The following is an 18,301-nucleotide window of genomic DNA, read 5'->3' as shown; positions in this document are numbered from 1 at the left end:
CTTTTACTGGTTTAACAGCGCAAAATAAAAATCGTGGAATCGTACAAATTTCGCGATAGCTTAAAACATAGGGTCAGAGAACACTAAATGATATGAAGATACTGAAGTTATTTATTTTTATAGGATGTTATATTACACATACTTTGCTCTAGCCATAACGTTTAAACTGTTCTGAAGGACATTCACGTCGCCCCTAAAACGTTTTGAATACGACCCCTAATAAGAACGAGAATATTTAGATATAGCTGGCTAGGGAGTCAAGTGCTGTAGCACAATATGTATCCCGTTCCTTGTCAGCATGTTCTCTGAAGAGACAAACTGAAAACTATTATTCTGTGACAATCAATAATGTTCACTTTAGTTATTTATATTAGAACTATGCTATAATAACTCCTATGGAAAACAAGGGTTGGCTCCTTGCAAAAACAACGACAGTATAACAGTACGTCTTCATTTTCTGTGTAATATTACAAGCCTATTTGTTATCTTCTTTGATTTTTTCCAGGAATAACAGTATATTTGGCATATTTTGCTTACGTAGAAAAAGCGTACTACAATCTTCCCTGCCCCAAACTTTCTAATGAAAAAATCGTCATAGCTAAGGAATGGGTATTCTGTACAATGGAATTGACGTGTCAGGACAGAGACTGTTGTAACAAAAATAGATGAAGCCTTGAGTTTGACCGCAAACACGGGAGATGCTAAGACAAAATGAATTTTGCAATAAGCAATTAATTATTATTTTCAAAATAGGTTACATTTATGTGCCTTGATGAATGTTTCTCGTCTTATGTCGGCTAGTGCCTTCAACCATTGTCTTGTTTGGTCATGCGCCTACGAAACTAGTACTGTTTATGTTACTAAAATAACACAATTATTCCGTTTTTTATGAAAGAAAATGCATTTGCAACACTATTTATATTAAAAGAAAATCTTTATAGAATAAAAATAGTAGCAGTACACTCAACTACAGATGGGAGATTTGTAAAACATGAATCTAACGATTACGTAGCTCTGCATAACAGACAAAATATTTGGATTTTTGAGGAAATCATTTTACGCAATGGAGTTGAATATGGTGATGTATTCGATTGGTCGCGGAAAACGGTTAAAAGTTTCTGGAAACTATTGGTATTTTTTGCATATTTGATATGTTTCCCGAGCGACCAAGTGCACATGGATATCAAAAATGAAGGTCAGCCTCACTTTGGGAGAGCGAAGTACATACATGGACAATAATAAAAAGTACATGTGTGATAAGTACATACAGTTGTGGGCTAACGGTAGCACAGTGACAACATAATAGCAATGGAAGAATTGGATAATTGGCACATTTGTATCGGACACTTGGTACGGGATGGCAGAATGCTCAGGACCATGATTAGCATAGTGTAATATCTGAGAATAATTCGCACAAACAATTCATCAAATTAAACCCGGTGTCCCTAGGTGAAGGTAGGCGGATGTTGCTACCTGTACTGGGGTGCTGCTTATTACGGCTCAGGTCAGGCAGCGGTAACCACTCGGTCCACGTATTTAAATTTACGAAACAAGCACTTTTTTTTTAATTGTACTTTTCTATATGGTGAACGCCTATTGAGACAAGAGTTTTGAATTTCCTGCTTTGATATCTCCACAAAAATGTGTCCCCATTTAAATTGCATATTTCAGTTATGTTTTAATTTTTTAAGGCGAAGCTAAATTTATAGTTTCATTTTTTTCAACATACGGAGCTGCTTATTTTGATTTTTTACATACCTTGGAAAAGACTAGAGACTATGCATGTGTACTATAAGCTCTTTTTTTGTTGAAAATTGTTCTTCGAATCCAGATTATCAGGCTTCAGCAAAACACGGTGTGCTCGATACATCGTTCAAATCAAAAGCCACTATGTAGGATGCTCAGGGTCTGAATCAATACTTAATTGAAGTACCGATGTAAAACTCGAAACACTCCTGTATTTTGCGGGTTTTTTTTTATGTAGTTGACAACGAGTTTATGTTTTCTCGATTTTGAGTATTACAAGTGGTCGCACAAGGGTGAGCCTTTGAATCTGATATTTCGAACGCACATGTTCCGAATGTCATCAGTTAGCTTCGCACAAGATCAACAACATTAAGCTTTCTATGCTTCCCATGAACAATAAACACTTGTGTGCTGCACGATAAAGCATTGTGTCTCGTTTCGTCGTAGCCTTTTCTGATAGCGTATAAACATAGTATCGTAGTGTGGTTTTCAATATAATAAAAATTCATTCGCATATGAAAGGCGCTGCACCTGATTTCAGCAATTAAATAAAGAAACTCGATTTTGGCTACCGATACGGTCTGGTAGGTTTTTTTTCTTTATTTAGTAAGATATACGGAATAAATAATAATAATACAGTCCACTATGTAAAAGCCGATTTATGCCATTTGTTAAATGTGGCATCGTTGTGCCTGTTGAATAGTCTTTTTTTGAAACAAATAGCCTCGTCTCAGGAATAAGTTGACGAACATCTACTTTCATCATGTTCATTCGTTTACCTACATCCATGTGCCTCAAACGGGCTTAATGCTTGCATAAAACTATAGGTTTACACAAACACTGGGAATTTAATTATTTAGTATTCTCAATAGTACTTTTTCCAAAGAAGTAGCTATCAAGTCAGCAATGTGGCTACAGCTGGGAACCAGCCTTTCGTGCTACAACAACTTATTCACCTGCTTTTGTTTTAGGGGACGTCCCTTAATAGAACAACAAAACAGCGATTTGGTTTCTTCGTATCCTACTTCTATCGATACAGCGTAATGTATTACTGTAAAAAATCAACACGCATTTAACTGTAAGAGGACTTCCTGATGTTTTTTTTCTTATATTTTAACCAGTTTGATCATTTATGGGCTCACTGCCCGTAACGAGTTTACTTTTTTTTTACATTTATTTATTTAGATTACAATGTACATGTTGATAAATAAGTACAGAATACAGACTTGTCAGGTTTGTTGTATGAGATGGACTCAGCAAAAGAGTTCCAGCGTTATCATTCGCAAGGCACGATTCGGTGGCTCATAATCTAGTTCTCTCTGAAGTAGCAGGTTATAGCAAAGGTAGGATCGCGCTCCTCAAGTCAGGGTCGATTAAAGGGGCTCGGGCACCAGGAGAAGGGCACCCTGTTCTTTGTCTTATCAATCACTGCAGGGTTCGATTGGGAGCCCTCTCAGGGGTCTCTGCGGATTAAGTATCTGTCTTAACACGAGATCTAACGGGTAGGCGTTGGAGTAGATGCTGAGGTCACTTCAGACGCCGCGTACTGTTTTTTCAGCCTCCAGTTAGGCACGCGGCGTTCGTATAAGTGAGTCATGTTGTAATCGGTAGCATAGGCATTACCATGTTATCCTCCATGTTGTGGTAACTTCGTCCTGCGGTCCCAGCTGACCTGCTTAGTTTCTTTGGGGTAGTTAAGGCCATAACGATTGTTTATTACCCCAGAAGACTGGACACACAATCATTTGACGGCTTTAGGTTCGTATTTGAGGAAAAGGCAGTCTTACCTTGATGTACTGCATATGCTAAAGACTTTTATCGAGAAAAGTCACATTTGCATCTATTACTGCACAAGGCGTCTATTTCAATAGCCATTTTATAGCCAATAGAAAGTATTCATAATGATTGTCGCATTGACAGAGGTTTCATAGCGGCAGGAGAAAAGCTTACTCGAGTTGTTGCCCCCTTAAGTACATCAGAATGCTATATTTGAATAAGTTGTTGCTCCTAACTGGAGTTGAAAGCCTGGTGAACTGCTTCGCAGGATCTAGTCATACATAAAGGCTTTCATGCACATTAATTATAATGTTTACCATAAACGATACTACCGACGGTCAAACTAACAGCACATACAGAAAGTCAAGGACATGCGTCCGGTAAATCCGTCACAAAAACGTGTGACATTAAGTTTGTTTTTTGGAGCCATCACGAGCTCCTTTTCATATTCCTATTCATTTCATTGAGGAAGCGCAATGCATATATTTTACTCAAATAAACCAATACCGTGTTTGGCTTAGTGATACAATGTGGCTCAACAGCTGTAACATTAATGTAAGCGATTCGGTCGTACGTCCTTATCTATGTGGTTAACATGGTAACAAACGCGTTAGTAGAACACATAGTGCAATCTACGTCATTAATCTTTGAGCTCATTTGACTTCGGTCGAAATTACGGGAACTCGTGATAGGCTATATGGAAGCTTGCAAAGATACGATCTACACATTTTTGTTTCCTATTTCTACCTTAGTCCCATTCTATATTTCCCCTTCAGCAAAGCCGAGAAACAATATCGGCCCATATTATTTCCGCTGAGCAAATTTTTTAAGAGTATTTCGAACAACCGGAAACGGAAATATCTTCCTGTCAATAATGACGCCGTTTTGATGCCGATAAACCATGTGCGTCTGTCTTTCTCAGCTTCTATTTCTCCACTACGCAAAAAAGACATTTCATTATACTATCATTTTTTGTTTGGCCTGGCAAAAGCAAGTTACGCAGGCCCTTACTCACAAACACCTACTATCATATACAAGCATTCGAACCCATGTCCACCGTTATGTAGTCCCAGAAAAATTATCATTCTTTATAGTTTCATGTTAGCCATTTCTCTTTGGTACATCGATACCTCTTGCTTTGTACCGATGGAGCTGCCAACAGCATGAGAGAGCGTGGACATGATGACAGACCTCTACAATCGACTTCTCACACTCTATAGCGGTTGGTACTGGACAAAACTAATCTCGGCACGAAAAGCATGACTAAATCTGCAAAGCGTTGAAAAGTTGCGTTGCCGTGAATCGGCCTTGCTTGGTGACAGTTTGTTGGGTCGCTGGGAATTGGCCCTGGTCGATGGCATTAGGCCCTGAACCAAATGCTATTTAGTAAAACTGTCAATAATCGAAACAAATGTGGACGCCTGAGCGCACCCTCCTGGTGTTGTTGCTTCCATCAATAGATTTCAGGGTCACAGATCGTAGGATGATTTGCCTATGCTGGTAACAGGAGAGCATGGTACCGCCAGAGCAATATCGATTTATTCTGATGACAACGACCTGGAACAGTGCCGGCGTTGTTACACATATACTGTTATTGCTGCTGCTGGAATGGTGGGCTATCGATGTGCTCAAGATGTGTCAGTCCATCTAAGCAAATCAGGTAACTTAGCTGTTTTGGGTCCGTGTTGAAACTTGATGACTAAAACCCAGGGTAAAAAAAAAACACAACTTTAAGTGAAACGGAAAAACGTTAATACAGTTCCTCTACGGGCTGCTGCAAATGGTAAATAAATGGACAAAATTTTCGATTATTTAAGTAATTTATATGCAATTTATTTGTGCAATGGTACACTTAGAACCCAATCTTTGTCTGTTGTACAATCCCGATAAATTTCGGATTATGATTGATTTATATTAATTGCGGTGGGAAACAGGCTGCTTCCTATGAAGGTAATTGCGATTCGCCAATATGTATCCCATTGATTGTATGAAGAACACTTTATGTGCGTAACGTAGTTGGTTGTTAAGTGCGGTCACTATTCCAGCATTATTGAGGGAAAAGACCAAACACACGTGCCCAATGTCGTCGGAAATCATTAACGTACTTGCCTTACGTAACGTAAGAAGAAACGCATAAAATGAATGAAGACGCAATAAAAGCAGAATAGTATTTGCTTGTTCGGCCTGACTTTACTGTATCAGTTTCCCACTAAACAGATACTAGTCTTGATATGTTGAAACCAATTCGAATAGATTACAGGCGAAGAATGTAATGATACTTGCGTTTGTCAAATGTTACTGCCTAGTAAACTAATAACGAAAGCACACGAATTTAAAAAAGCTGCAATGAACAATGTTACTTAATTTACTACCAAAAAAAAAATAGAATTTACTCCTATTATGCGCACTTTTTTTTTCAAAAATACGTCGAATTTTCGTGCAGTAAGTTGGGTGAAATGTTCGTCTACTTACCTATTGTAGTGAAAACAGTGCCGCAATAGAACATCGACCCCCAAAAAGTCCACATACGTTTGTCGGATGAACTTTTCACTCCATCTTTCCACATTATTAATAGTTGCTCTTGATAGTCCTTCATGCGCTGAAGGGCAAATATCTTCCACGAGTCCTCATTTGAGCAGTTACATCCATTCCGCGTTAAGTTACTGTGAAAGATAAACATTTCACATTAAATATAAACCAGTGACAAACGCCACAAAAACTCGATTGTTGAATATTTTTATCCGCTTACTTCGTATTTACTACCACCATCATCATTTGTTCTCAATTTATTTAATATCGTTAAACAATGTACTGAAATAGCTTTATTGAGTTGCAAATGATGTCACATTTCGATTGGAAACAAAACAATCGGTATAGAACCTACTATAACAATTATAAAATAAATCTATATATGACTTAATATTCTCGCCACTTAGAAAGGCAAATACTTTTTAACAAGGGAAGTCTTCCTTTTTTTGGTGCGTTAACTCTCATTGATCTCATTAAAAGGATCGTATACTAAGTAAAAAGATCGTATACGTAAGTTAACACTTGTAGATGAAACAGAAGCCTAAAAAAACATTTTTTTTTCTAATAAGGAATTTCAAGGAAAAGGATTCTTTTTTTTTAGGCGAGGATCACCGACAAACACTTGGCTTACATTTTAAATTCAGCACAATTAGGTAACTCCCAACGTGACAGAGTGCCTCACGTCAGCGAAAGCGATGGTGATGTTATTACCTGAATACTTGCATCTGACACGCACCGTACACTCACGTATTCGTAATTACGGTACAGGGCTGGATGGTGAATAATCAAACGGATAGAAGTTTTTCAACTGGACACCCTTTTTGGAATCAAAATAAACGATCCTTACCCTAACGAGTAAAGGGCGATGTGCAACTGAGCGACATGGAATTCATCCTAATCCTGCAGCGTACCTTTTTGTGTCCAACATTGCCAATTGTTTGCTCTGCACGAACAAGTTTTCAGCATCATTTATCTTTAGGTCATAGCATTAAAAATTTAGAAGCAAAGTGGGTTTCGCTGGATTTAGGGGCTTCTTCAACGGACAGCGACCATACAAGTAGTTACTTTAACAACAATATATTACATTCTTTTACCTTCATTCATTCATTTGCCTTCTGTTTATTATAATCTGGTAATAATTTTAGCCAACGCTAACTTTTGAACTAACATGGCAGCATATGTGTCACTTATGGTTATTATATCACGCCACATTCGAAGAAATGCGCATTAGCGATCCAGACCACGGCCCTCCACTGCCTGCAGCTCTATATTTTGGAGTCTATATAAAGTATATAAAAATTATAATAATTGGTGTTTCGAAATACCCTAGACGACGATTTGGTACCAAAGTTAATAGGTAGGCTTCATATTAGACATGCAATCAGAATTGGAGACAAAAGCTTAATGAACTGACTGAAACTGAAGGCCAACTGCTATCCAGGACATGTCACTGGGGTAGTTATTGACAAAACCATGGAGCCAATTGAAATTCGCTTAGAGATGAAATTGGGCATTCTTCTGTTTGAAGCTTTCAGTGGGGTCGTAGCCCTGCATAAAAACCTAACTTCAGAGTAATCAAAAATCGTCTAGAGAAGTTCAAAGAAAATAGGCTTATAACGTTTTTTTTTCTCTTTAATTTATGTTACTTGGTTTGTGTAGATATATGATATCGCTATATATATACACAAACATATGTTGTAAGGGTTGATTATATTGAGTTATGCATGAAATACTGGTTAACAGACTTAAAGTCTGCAATTGTGTTTACTAAAGTAATTGGATCGGAGTGGTCGGAACGATCTCTACAATATATAGCATCACGAAATTTGCAGGTGCAACTCTCGTTATATCCATGGCATCCTTGTGTTTTGCAAATAAGGTGATGGAACCGAAGTCCTCTTATACTATAATAGTTGTTTTCACTCGCTTGCTCCTGGATACCGTCAGTCTTAACGGAATTTGATGAAAGATCTTTTTCGGCCGATTTCGACCTTTCCATCTATGCAATTTTTTATATAGTTCGGCTTTCAAAACACTGGACGTTCTTCGTATATCTCTGGTGAGCGTCGGAATGTCGATTAATAAGTTTCTTAGACAGCTGAGAGTTGTTGCGTCTCTAGCAACAATTCCAAGTCTGCCGACTGTACCCTGTGAAAACTTAACAGATACCGGACGGTCAACTTTACTCAGATAATTGAAATTTCGTATGTGCCAGTCCGTGCGATATGCAAACTAAGTATCTTAGGTGCTATCTCTGTTGAGAGTTTTGGCGAGCTAACGACTGTGACGGTCGCGACCAGCGTTTTTCCAATTTTTTCCTTCTAAAAAAATGGTTTACAATAGCTTTAGATGTCTTCAGTCAATATAACAAGCACGTTTTGACAAAAAAAAAAATCTTAAATGTTTAGCGTTGAGGCTATTACCAGAGTTAAAAAGCAATGTATTTTGCAGGGTGATGACTTAAAAATTATTACTAAGAACACATTTTGTGTCGACTTTACACAGCTTTGAAACCCTATAGCTACTCGGCCATCTTTGATGCAAAAATAATTGTATATATAGAGCTAAAATATGAATTAGCTGTAGATAAGAAGTAAAACTCAACTAACCGTAAATTGAATCGGTCTAGCTCTAAGTTCATCTAAACTTACTGCATAAAACTGATAGTGCTAAAGTTTCTTATTTTACTAATTAGATTTTCTTGGACTGAGCAGCTCAAATTGAGATCGTTGACAAGCAGATCTTATCATTTATTATAGATCGACTACATTATACCCTACAATTTCTGTTCTATAGCGCTTTTAACCTCTGTGGACGTCTAATAAATTAAGTGCTCGTATACATTTAGCAGACTGCATGTACCGGGTCTCGGTTCTAGTAACAACGTTGTTTATTCTGTTTTCTTTCTTGTTGCAAGTGTCAGTTCATAGGTCACACGGTCAATCCTACTGTAATGCAAACCCCAGCCGTGCTGATAACAATGGCACACCTTATTGCCTTATACAGCTTCGCATCGTTTTATTCGTTATTAAAATTTAGCCAAACCTATATAAATTTACCTCATTAAGTGAACCGTCCAAATGCGAAGTATTTGTATCACACCTGCAGCTGGACGGGGGGCTAATCGAACTTTATGGGCCGGTACATTTTCTAGAAAGGCACGGTTGATTAAAGATGTTTATACTACTACATACTTCCAGAGATGCGCACTTATTAGAAATTTAGTACAATTTGCGCTATTGGGTTTTTTCGTTGATAAAATTCTGAAAGATGGAATTGTATGGGACACACAGGCATTTTTTTTTTTTTAAATTTTACCGAATTTCCCTTGAGCTATTGAAGATCAGGACAGTTTTGCCGCTCCCAAGGTACTGAGGGCCATATCGATCGTTGTATCTCGAGCATATGTGAATGTCAGATGTCGTCGATACCAATTTTACTGAAAAAGCGAAAAAAACTAGGTAGTTTAGAGTAATGTATGGCCACGATAAGTATCCCAGTTTCAGTCCGCTCAGGTTGACTTTGGAAGACTGTGGCCAGATTGCTGTCTCTCTGCGCTCCTCGAACGAAGTGCAGTCGTGAATTTGCCAATTCATGGCCCATTAAACATCCGATTTCACTCTATGGAACGGATTTTTGTTACGGGTTTTATGTGTCAATGATATGGGTGTCTCAGTTCATATTTTCTCAAAAATTCGTGAGTTGTTTAAACTATATGCGAGGAGAGTCTTTACTGAATACTCTGAAATGATCTTTTTAGCTCGTTAGATGATATTGTTAAGCAACTTTCGATTGACACAGCCCCACCTAATCCTTTGTGTCGATTATGGTGGTCGAATTAGATACTTCCACTAGTTCTGTTAGTTAGAATGCTGTTGATTGTCCAAGCTGCCGCACTAAGAAAATGCACGATAGAATCCTAATGCTACGTTGCTTCTTGGCCGTCTTTGATCTGGCATTAACCAATGAAACAATGTGTCACCCTTTCAACAACATTGCTTCAACATCTTCTTCAAATCATAATTAGGACGCGTAAACAGGCTCTTAAAAGTGAGATCATTACTCGATTAACGGTTAAAAGGCATCCTTTCGTACACCTTAGGGCGCTATCTAGAAACCGGCAGTTTTTACAAACTGCTGGCTTCGTAAATATTTCAACTTCTTTTACTCTATAAACGGGAGAGCACAGATAATTATCGCTAGTTAGGAAGTGATTATTCCCTGAACATATCCGAGAGAAGCCCTGTAACGTCGGTAAAACTATCTAATAGCCTGTACATAGGACCAGTATCATAGCCACCTTGCGCGTTTCCAGTGAACTTCAATTTAAGCTAGGTAGACTGATGTATATCACAGAAATCTCAAATGGTGCCAATATAATCACTGGAAAGTTGACCTGGTATGCACGAATGCCGGCTTTTACTCACTCTCACATGAGACTGCAAATGTAACACTCCGTTGAGCTTGAACTCTGCAAGTTGCTTCGTATCTTCATATTGTTCAATAATAAATAACATACAGGAATACCGCCATTGTCGCTAACTGTTACTAACAGTTCAATGGATTTTCTAGGCTGTTCAACAACTAGCCGTAGTTAACAGCCTTCTCACCAACACAATTGTTACCACCATCACTGTGGTTATCTAGCTAGACTTTTGTAAAGAGACTCAATTTATAATGCGTCGAAGGCCAAAGAACAAAAAAGAAATCAATCGCACTTAAGAATGTATAGAAGAAAAAGAATTGTCACGCAATCGCTTCCATTCTAATAATGTGCGACGTTGTGTAGGAAGTACAATAAACAGAAAAGACAGAGCTGGCTGCGAAACGTAGCGGTGATCATGACCGAGGTTCATGACAGGAGAGAAATATTTGGACAATAGAAATACAGCTTGTATGTTTGGACGTGCATCGATAATAAAAGCATGTGTGAGTTTGACCCACCGGCTGGTTCGGCACGGCACGTCATTGTGGCTAGTGCTGACCCACATTTAGCTGAGCATCGCCAGCAGCAAGTGCTTAGCTAACTGGTGTAACACAGATTGTAGGTCTTCTGTTATTACCATTGCAGCGCGAAACAACTAACTATAGGTGCTAAGGTAATGCATGGTGCGAGGTTGGGTGGGTAAAATCGCACGCACTAGTGAACCAGCATGCAAACCATGGGCTTTCCGATACCGACACAGCTGGGTCCAACCGAATTAGCCTGGCTGACAAAGCACAGTATATGGACATCGAATCGCGCACATATGTCAAGGAGTAAGCAGGCCGAAAGCGGATACACTGTCTATGTTTCGAATTTTACGTCCGGTGTCGTCATTAGACATTCCATCAGACGGCTGGCTCTCAGTACGAAACGAATCGGACATGATAAAACATACTAGTAGTGCTAAGAGCTCCGTTTGTACTCTGATAAATATCTCAGTCTCGAAGGTGGCGTTTGACTGTTGAACGCTGGAGCCATTAGAAACGGTTCATCAAAACTTTTTAGGCCGACGTTGATGGTCCTGATTGAGATTAGCAGGAAGAAGCTTTGACGCAGTGCTGAATGGGCATACTTCTTTCCTTTCCCATTTATGCCTATAGAGAGTACTATGATAAACAATGGCAAAGTAATACTAAGGAAAATTTAAATAGAAAAGCATTTATCGGGTAGTAATAAACAACTCGACTCCTTTATTTGGATTATTTTAAGAGTATAGCAACAAACATTATCTTAAGGAATTAATTATTACTACTTCAAAACCATGGCCACCCAAAAAATGTAACCACAGAGTACGCTCAGGTACTAACAGAAGCTAACAGACACACAAAGACTATAAACGAGTTTTGTTGGAGATTCTACATACGTGAGAACGAAACGTCCGACTACTGACGGGGGGGGGGGGGTCATAGCGCGAGGATCACTTTATTTTAAATTATGTACACAGTTTTATAAACCAGTACGAAACGGGTTGATTTACTAACTACGTATTTGATTTACAAGCATTTAATATTAGTGAGCTTGGTGAGATCTTATCACGTTTCCTAATTATCATTTTCCAATTCGTGCAGCTTAAGACAAAATGGCCGTAGAAAGGTATGTTTAAACAGAGAAATTTCTTCAATCGGTAATCTGACAATCTTTGAAGTTTTCGTAAAAATTCTATTCACCTTTCTAATTGAATTTTATAGAATCTTATTGGGCCTACAGGTCTTAGGACCATAGACAAAGATAGGATATTGTGAGACACAAATATCTTCAATAACCGTTTGAAGTAGTCTCAGCGTGCAGAACGGATTCAGATTAGTGTACCCTCAAGAGACGCTTCCATATTTTCAACCAACAGTTGCATATAATAGATGACAAAATTGTATTCAGTAAATGGCTATTAAAGGCGCGATTGCCTCTTTTATATGCAGTTCCGCAAACGCGAAAAACACAAGACTTGTGTTTACTAAGTTGGGTGTACTAAGAAATTCGGTGAAAAAATCAATAGAAACAACTCCGGCGCCGTGTTATTACCATCCCATTTTTTTTCGAGACATTGGAGCAGTTGTTTATCTATTCGTGTCCTTTGTAAAAAAATTACATGATCATAAGTTGCATGTCTTTATCAAATAGCAGATCTCTATTTCCGACTCCACAGACAACGGAGGTTATAATTCTGAGCATAGCTTAGTGTATGTACACACATTACAGAAGGTTCAGGGATAATTCATTAGAGAAAGCATATAAACACATGAGGTGTTACACTTTAATATATTATACCTATGTCAGCAGAAGCATTGACTCGACGCAATCGACAGCACTTATACCCAGTCGCAATTTTCCTTACTCTATTGTAGATTCATTGTTGTATGGACACTGAAGATCACTGAAGGAACCTATGTCCCATATGTTGTGATATAGTTATTGAGCGTGCGTTATATAGGCAATCTTCTTTTAAACCTATTACTAGATAAACTATTCAAGCTTCACACAATCGTAATAAAAATAGTTTTGTGGCTGACAAATGAATTGTGCACTAGTTGTTTTTATTTTTTTAATTAAAAAAAAACAAAAAAAAAAAAAATATATATATATATATATATACACACATGTTTGCTCATTTAACCAATATGGCTTCACCAATGGTCTGTGACCAAATCCAGTGACACATTTTTGAACCAACTGGTCGTAAACGTGGTTAGTACTGGATGGTGACGAGCTTAAAATAAGATATTTGACTTAAAGCGACTTAGAATAAGATAAACGACTTAAGATATTTTTAAATAAGGCTTTGTAGGTTGGAGTAATAGAAATAACTATAACTTACTTACTATTGATATCTGTTTCAGTCTATTCTTTCATCGTTTTTCTAGCAGTATCTTACAGTTGTATAGGGTGCTTTACACGGAATATTGAATCTCGCTAATTTGTGAGAGCTAAAATCGTTCAGAACTAAAATTTCGCTACAAATTAGAGGTTTGTAGGGGGTTGGGGACGAATCGTGTCTGAAATGATAAGAAACAATAAGATTCACGATGTTCACGGCGAACAGAGCAGATCTTAAGAACTTACAGGACTTGCAAAATTTCTTTGTCACCCGACAACGCCCCGCGCTCTTAGGTTTGACCCGTGGGATTGGCCCCTTTCCAGCATTAGGTCTATCGAATCTGACTTAACTGTAAGTTCAATTATTTGGCTACTTGCAGCCGTTTTAGGGAGTACCGCAGTTTGACAAGTTTTCATAATCGGCTTGTCTGAGGACGACACCGCACTCAGTCCATACAAAAATAGATCATTGCAAGATCATATATCACCGCACGGAAAAACGTTCTCGTGTATCCTGTAAACAATAATTTATGTTATTTTATATAGAGAGTCGTCGCAGGTAAGTAGAGGATATGTTCTGGTTGACGTTTGACGTGATCTAGAACGTTGAGCGTTCACGTTTATACAACACGGGAGCAATGTTATGATCATGTCGTTGGTTTTCTCCACTAGGTAGTTTACTATAAACTGTTTCGTTTGCCATTGACAGTATCGGCCTTTTTGTGAAGTTTATTAGAACAGGACAGTAACGAGAGTGATCGAAAACAGATAATAACAAGATTCTTTAGCCTATTCGCAGTTTGTTCAAAATTTCAACGAAAGGAAGAAAACTGAATTTAATTCAAATAAGGCCCAAGTAAACATTGCCTGTTTCTGGATTTCGATTACTTCATAATGATAGAAACTAGGATACTAGAGATGGCTCAGAACATATCTCCATTTGCGGGATCCTAATTAACAACGTAGTCGTTCTGATTTAAATTCTAACAACTGAAGGCTTTCAGCGTAAAACGAAGTCTGTTTACGCTCAGTTTTGTACCCAGACAACTCCTTATGCCTTTGAAATTTAGTAGGCAAATACTACTATACCAACAAGGGACCTAAATATCAATACGAGAAATAGCAATTTTCTTGGTTCCAATGTCTAGTACGTATTATTTATAGGATAAATACGCGTGAGTTATGATATTTACGAACTCGTCAAAGATAAATCTATTGTAAATGTCTAAAGAGTTATAAATTGTTCCTTAGGGCAGAGGCGGATCGAAATTATAACGAATCATGCATTCAGGACATGCAAAGGAACTCATTCAATAAATTAGATATAAGTTTTAATTCATTTATAGTAGCACACAATTTTGTATGTACTTGAGCTATAGCTTAAGTGGAGACAGATGCCTGTGTTACAGCTCTGATCTTCACAGGTGTTATGTCTGTCTGAACGAGAAAGGACATAGAGAGCTCTGATTGCCAGGTCTTCTGGCGGTGGCGGGTCTACAAGACATCTAGGTGAACTGAATAGTAAAAATATTGAAGCAATGCGCGATAATAAGCGGTCTGCAATAATCAAAGGACAGATAAAGGTCACGTCAGACTGTAATAGCAAGAATAATGAAAAGGTCGCCTCATATAGCAACTGTCTTGTCGTGTTTTGATTAAGTACAGGCTATATCAGCCTATGTGTCCATACAAAAACAAATATGGTTTGAGGGTGCATGATGTTTTTTAGTGTAGAATACGTACTTGACGTTCCATATTGGCAACGCTGGTATCGTACTGTAATTTTTTTTTCTTTGTAACCAAGAACCAATGGCTAGAGAGATTAGTGTGACGGTAGTAGTAACGGCACTATAAGATTATTAGGTCGAAAAAACACTATTTCCGCCATTCTACTAGCGTGCATCGTGCTGTACGACGTCTTTACGGAAATTCTGGGCACACATATAAATTTTGCTTATATTTGTAAACCTTTAAATCGGAGCGTACGTCGGCTTATTTACGGTCAGCAGGTAAAGACACATGCACATCCTCAACGAACTAATCAAATACCTGCTATATTCAAACCTTCAAAATTCTGGTTTTTGTAAGCTACGGAATTAGATTATGCTTGTCTGGTTCGATACACTCGATAAACTTCATCAAGTCTCGTGTTATCTACAGAATTCACACATTCGCCACAACTTTGGCTACATGTTTACCAAATCTCAATTTCCCATTTAACAGAAGTTTGCGTCGAGTCGATATGATCGAGATATTCAGTGCGTCTGAAGCTAAATTCATAGTTGCTCCTCATTTTACCATTTTACATATCGTGACCTAAACGGATTCATTGCTTTTATATATTGCAAAGCATGTATGGAAGACGTACCGGTACATCTGGTCGATAATCCCGTTGCGCACTAGATTAACGTCTTCTTTAATCGGAACTTCATGCGGGCCTTCGATAATCTTGAAGAAGACAGCACCAATGACACAATAGCACATCAACACCGAAAGGAGTATTACGTGAGTAAACCATTTCTGCGATGCCAGTTGCAAGCGCTGGGCGAGCTTGACGCCTAACGATCTTCTTGACAGCGTCATGACATGCATTGGATTAACCACTACAAGACGCGGGCCGCGTTCACAGCCCGTGATGACGTAAGTACCCGAAGCGGTGCGGATGAAGGGTGTTGGGCGGAATGGAGTCACCGACGGTGATGATCCTCTTCCAGACATTTTTGCCTGAGAGGCTGACGCTCCCATCGTACTAGTTCTCCTGGAATCGCTTTGCTCATTCATTGTTCATTCGCAACTTCTCACAACGAGTGTGTTCTATTTACTATCCAACGTTACACTTACTGCTATTGCTTAAAACGGTCATTTTTGTTGGAAGACGATGGTCACACCATTGAGATACTATTCATTTGTTCGTAATACATATGGCACTATTTTTAAACTTAGGTATGATATCTTTGTCATTGATATATACACATATTCGACGTAAGGATACAACCTATTTTCAGTTGCTGTCTGGTATTATTACCCTCTTCTGACTATTAATCTGCGAAGGACATTTTCTGTGTTATTTTTTGTAAAGGCGTTTCGATTGTTAACAGCTTAATCGCAGTGGCCTCCTGGCTAGTTAACGTTGGTCGGTGAATCCCTTAGCGTATCTCGACTGACCGGCTACCTCCTTGTTGGACGGACTGCTGCATACTCCGTGCGTGAAGATCTTGCGTGTAACAGTATCACAGAGCGGCACTGGTGCAATCTTAATAATTCCGCTAAACTGACACCTTTCCTTGATCGTCTATAATTGTGTGGAAAATAAACACTCTATCGTAATGGCCGTAATACTAGTAGCAATCATCGTCGTGGGGCATTCCGGCCTCTCGCCTATACCTTTTCCAATATTATTTGTTGGCCATATACACCGGCTACCTGCTGTAACCAACTCCTGCATGCCCACTTCGCAGAGATACAGGTTTGGAGGCTACTAGGTACATGGTTTGTCCACTGGAGCCATTTAAAGAGGCGCGTGCTGCAAGAGCCAAAATTAAGCTCATGCGCGCCAGGTGAGTACGCGCGGTGTCTGCCGTGGAGAGGAGGCATTGATGGGGAAACTGAGACGGAGGACTCGAACCCGTGCCAGAACAGTCATCTCCTTAATGAGGGCTACAAATGCGCTACTGCCGTTCCATTCGACAGGATCCCTCCCCTGCTCGTGTTATACGCTCGGTACACCGCGCATTCTGTTCCGTCTCTATTCGTTCAATTTAGTTCTGCTTTGCAACTTTTCATTTACTTTGCTGGCTTTCCCTAGGTTATTCTAATGCGGCCCTGTTCAACTCAGGGTGTAGCGCCGCGCCCGTCGCTTCTTTGCTACTAATGCCTATGCTGCTTCAGGAGGAAGGCGCCTTTAGCGTCTGCGGGAGTCGTGGCTGTAGCGGCGATCACGGGGTGCCGTTCACAGCGCCGCCGTTCCTGTTCGCCGCGCCAGTGCCCCGCGCGTGGGACATACGACCACCCGCCATCGGCCATTTACAGGATGGCCCGGTGCCGATAGGCGCAGACACACACCGTTTTAGTTATACCCTGGTCGCATCTCACTACTGCACGATTACTTAACGTCTATCGATGTGAGATGAGGCCCGTAGAAGTCCGGCGTGCGTATGCGGGTATGTATTGTATTTGTGCGCGCGCCCATGAGAACGTCCCGCTAGCGCTTGCTTACTATTTATACATTTGTTTACGTTATATCCGCGTCGCGAACTACGGCGGAGGTCGGCCGGCTAAACGGGCGGACTAAATGGGAGGATTATAAGGAGAGGCGCAAGCAAACCGTCAAGATTGAGGCTGGCTCTACGAGGGCGCAGAACTGTGATTCGACTATCTCGTTCAACAACCTCGACAAACGTTGTCCAGTAGAGTCAGCGGGTGCAGTCTAATGAAGGCAGGAAGGTGGATGAAAGGTTGCTGAAGGAGCTGTAGGAAGAACGTTTCAGCACTTGCTTTTCACGTAGTAATGAGGCATCATTTCTGATCTAGCAAAGGTCGTTTAACCTATTTCGTGTAAGAAACGTATTGTTATTTTCATTACAGGCATTTGTATTCTTTTAGACAAACGAAGGCATAACAGTGCGAAATTCGACTAGTATAATTTGCCAGTTTTGCTTATTCAGTAAGTCATTACAGCCAACCCTATTTGTAAGTACCCTAAACAAGAAGTTCGATATATATTGGTGTTGATACGAGAAGTATAGGCGAGCCGACCGGTCAGCCTAGTATAATGCCTATTTTTCCAGCCATACAACCTGGCATCTTCAGCCAGCCTCAGCGGAGTCCAGCCGTTTCAGCGATATTGTGTCACGCTATCGATAGCTAGAGCCGATACCCGGATAAAGCTACATTTAAGTGCACTCACCAAAAATACACGATTTCTTGCTAGAAAAATGCTAACCATTTTAATGA

At 39.4% G+C, this 18,301-nt stretch overlaps 1 protein-coding gene across 2 annotated transcripts; it reads right to left on the bottom strand.

Moving 5' to 3' along the window:
- Window positions 1-2,823: 2,823 nt before the first annotated feature.
- Window positions 2,824-17,210, bottom strand: LOC111262066 (TWiK family of potassium channels protein 7). Of its 2 annotated transcripts, none has more exons than XM_022836039.2 (3): window positions 15,717-17,210; window positions 5,995-6,185; window positions 2,824-5,221 (listed from the first exon to the last, which is right to left on the bottom strand). In XM_022836039.2, the coding sequence occupies exons 1-3, from the start codon at window positions 16,127-16,129 to the stop codon at window positions 5,151-5,153; spliced, it is 675 nt and encodes a 224-aa protein (XP_022691774.1). In that variant the 5' UTR covers window positions 16,130-17,210; the 3' UTR covers window positions 2,824-5,150. The 2 variants fall into 2 exon arrangements, with proteins under 2 accessions (XP_022691774.1, XP_022691776.1); XM_022836041.2 differs by lacking the exon at window positions 2,824-5,221 and adding an exon at window positions 5,235-5,631.
- Window positions 17,211-18,301: the final 1,091 nt, after the last annotated feature.

The sequence above is a fragment of the Varroa jacobsoni genome, unplaced genomic scaffold, assembly GCF_002532875.2.
Source record: "Varroa jacobsoni isolate VJ856 unplaced genomic scaffold, vjacob_1.0 scaffold_625, whole genome shotgun sequence".
NCBI classification, from domain to species: Eukaryota; Metazoa; Arthropoda; class Arachnida; order Mesostigmata; family Varroidae; genus Varroa; species Varroa jacobsoni.
Note: the sequence above shows the minus strand (reverse complement) of the source record. Positions and strands in the feature narration are given on the sequence as shown.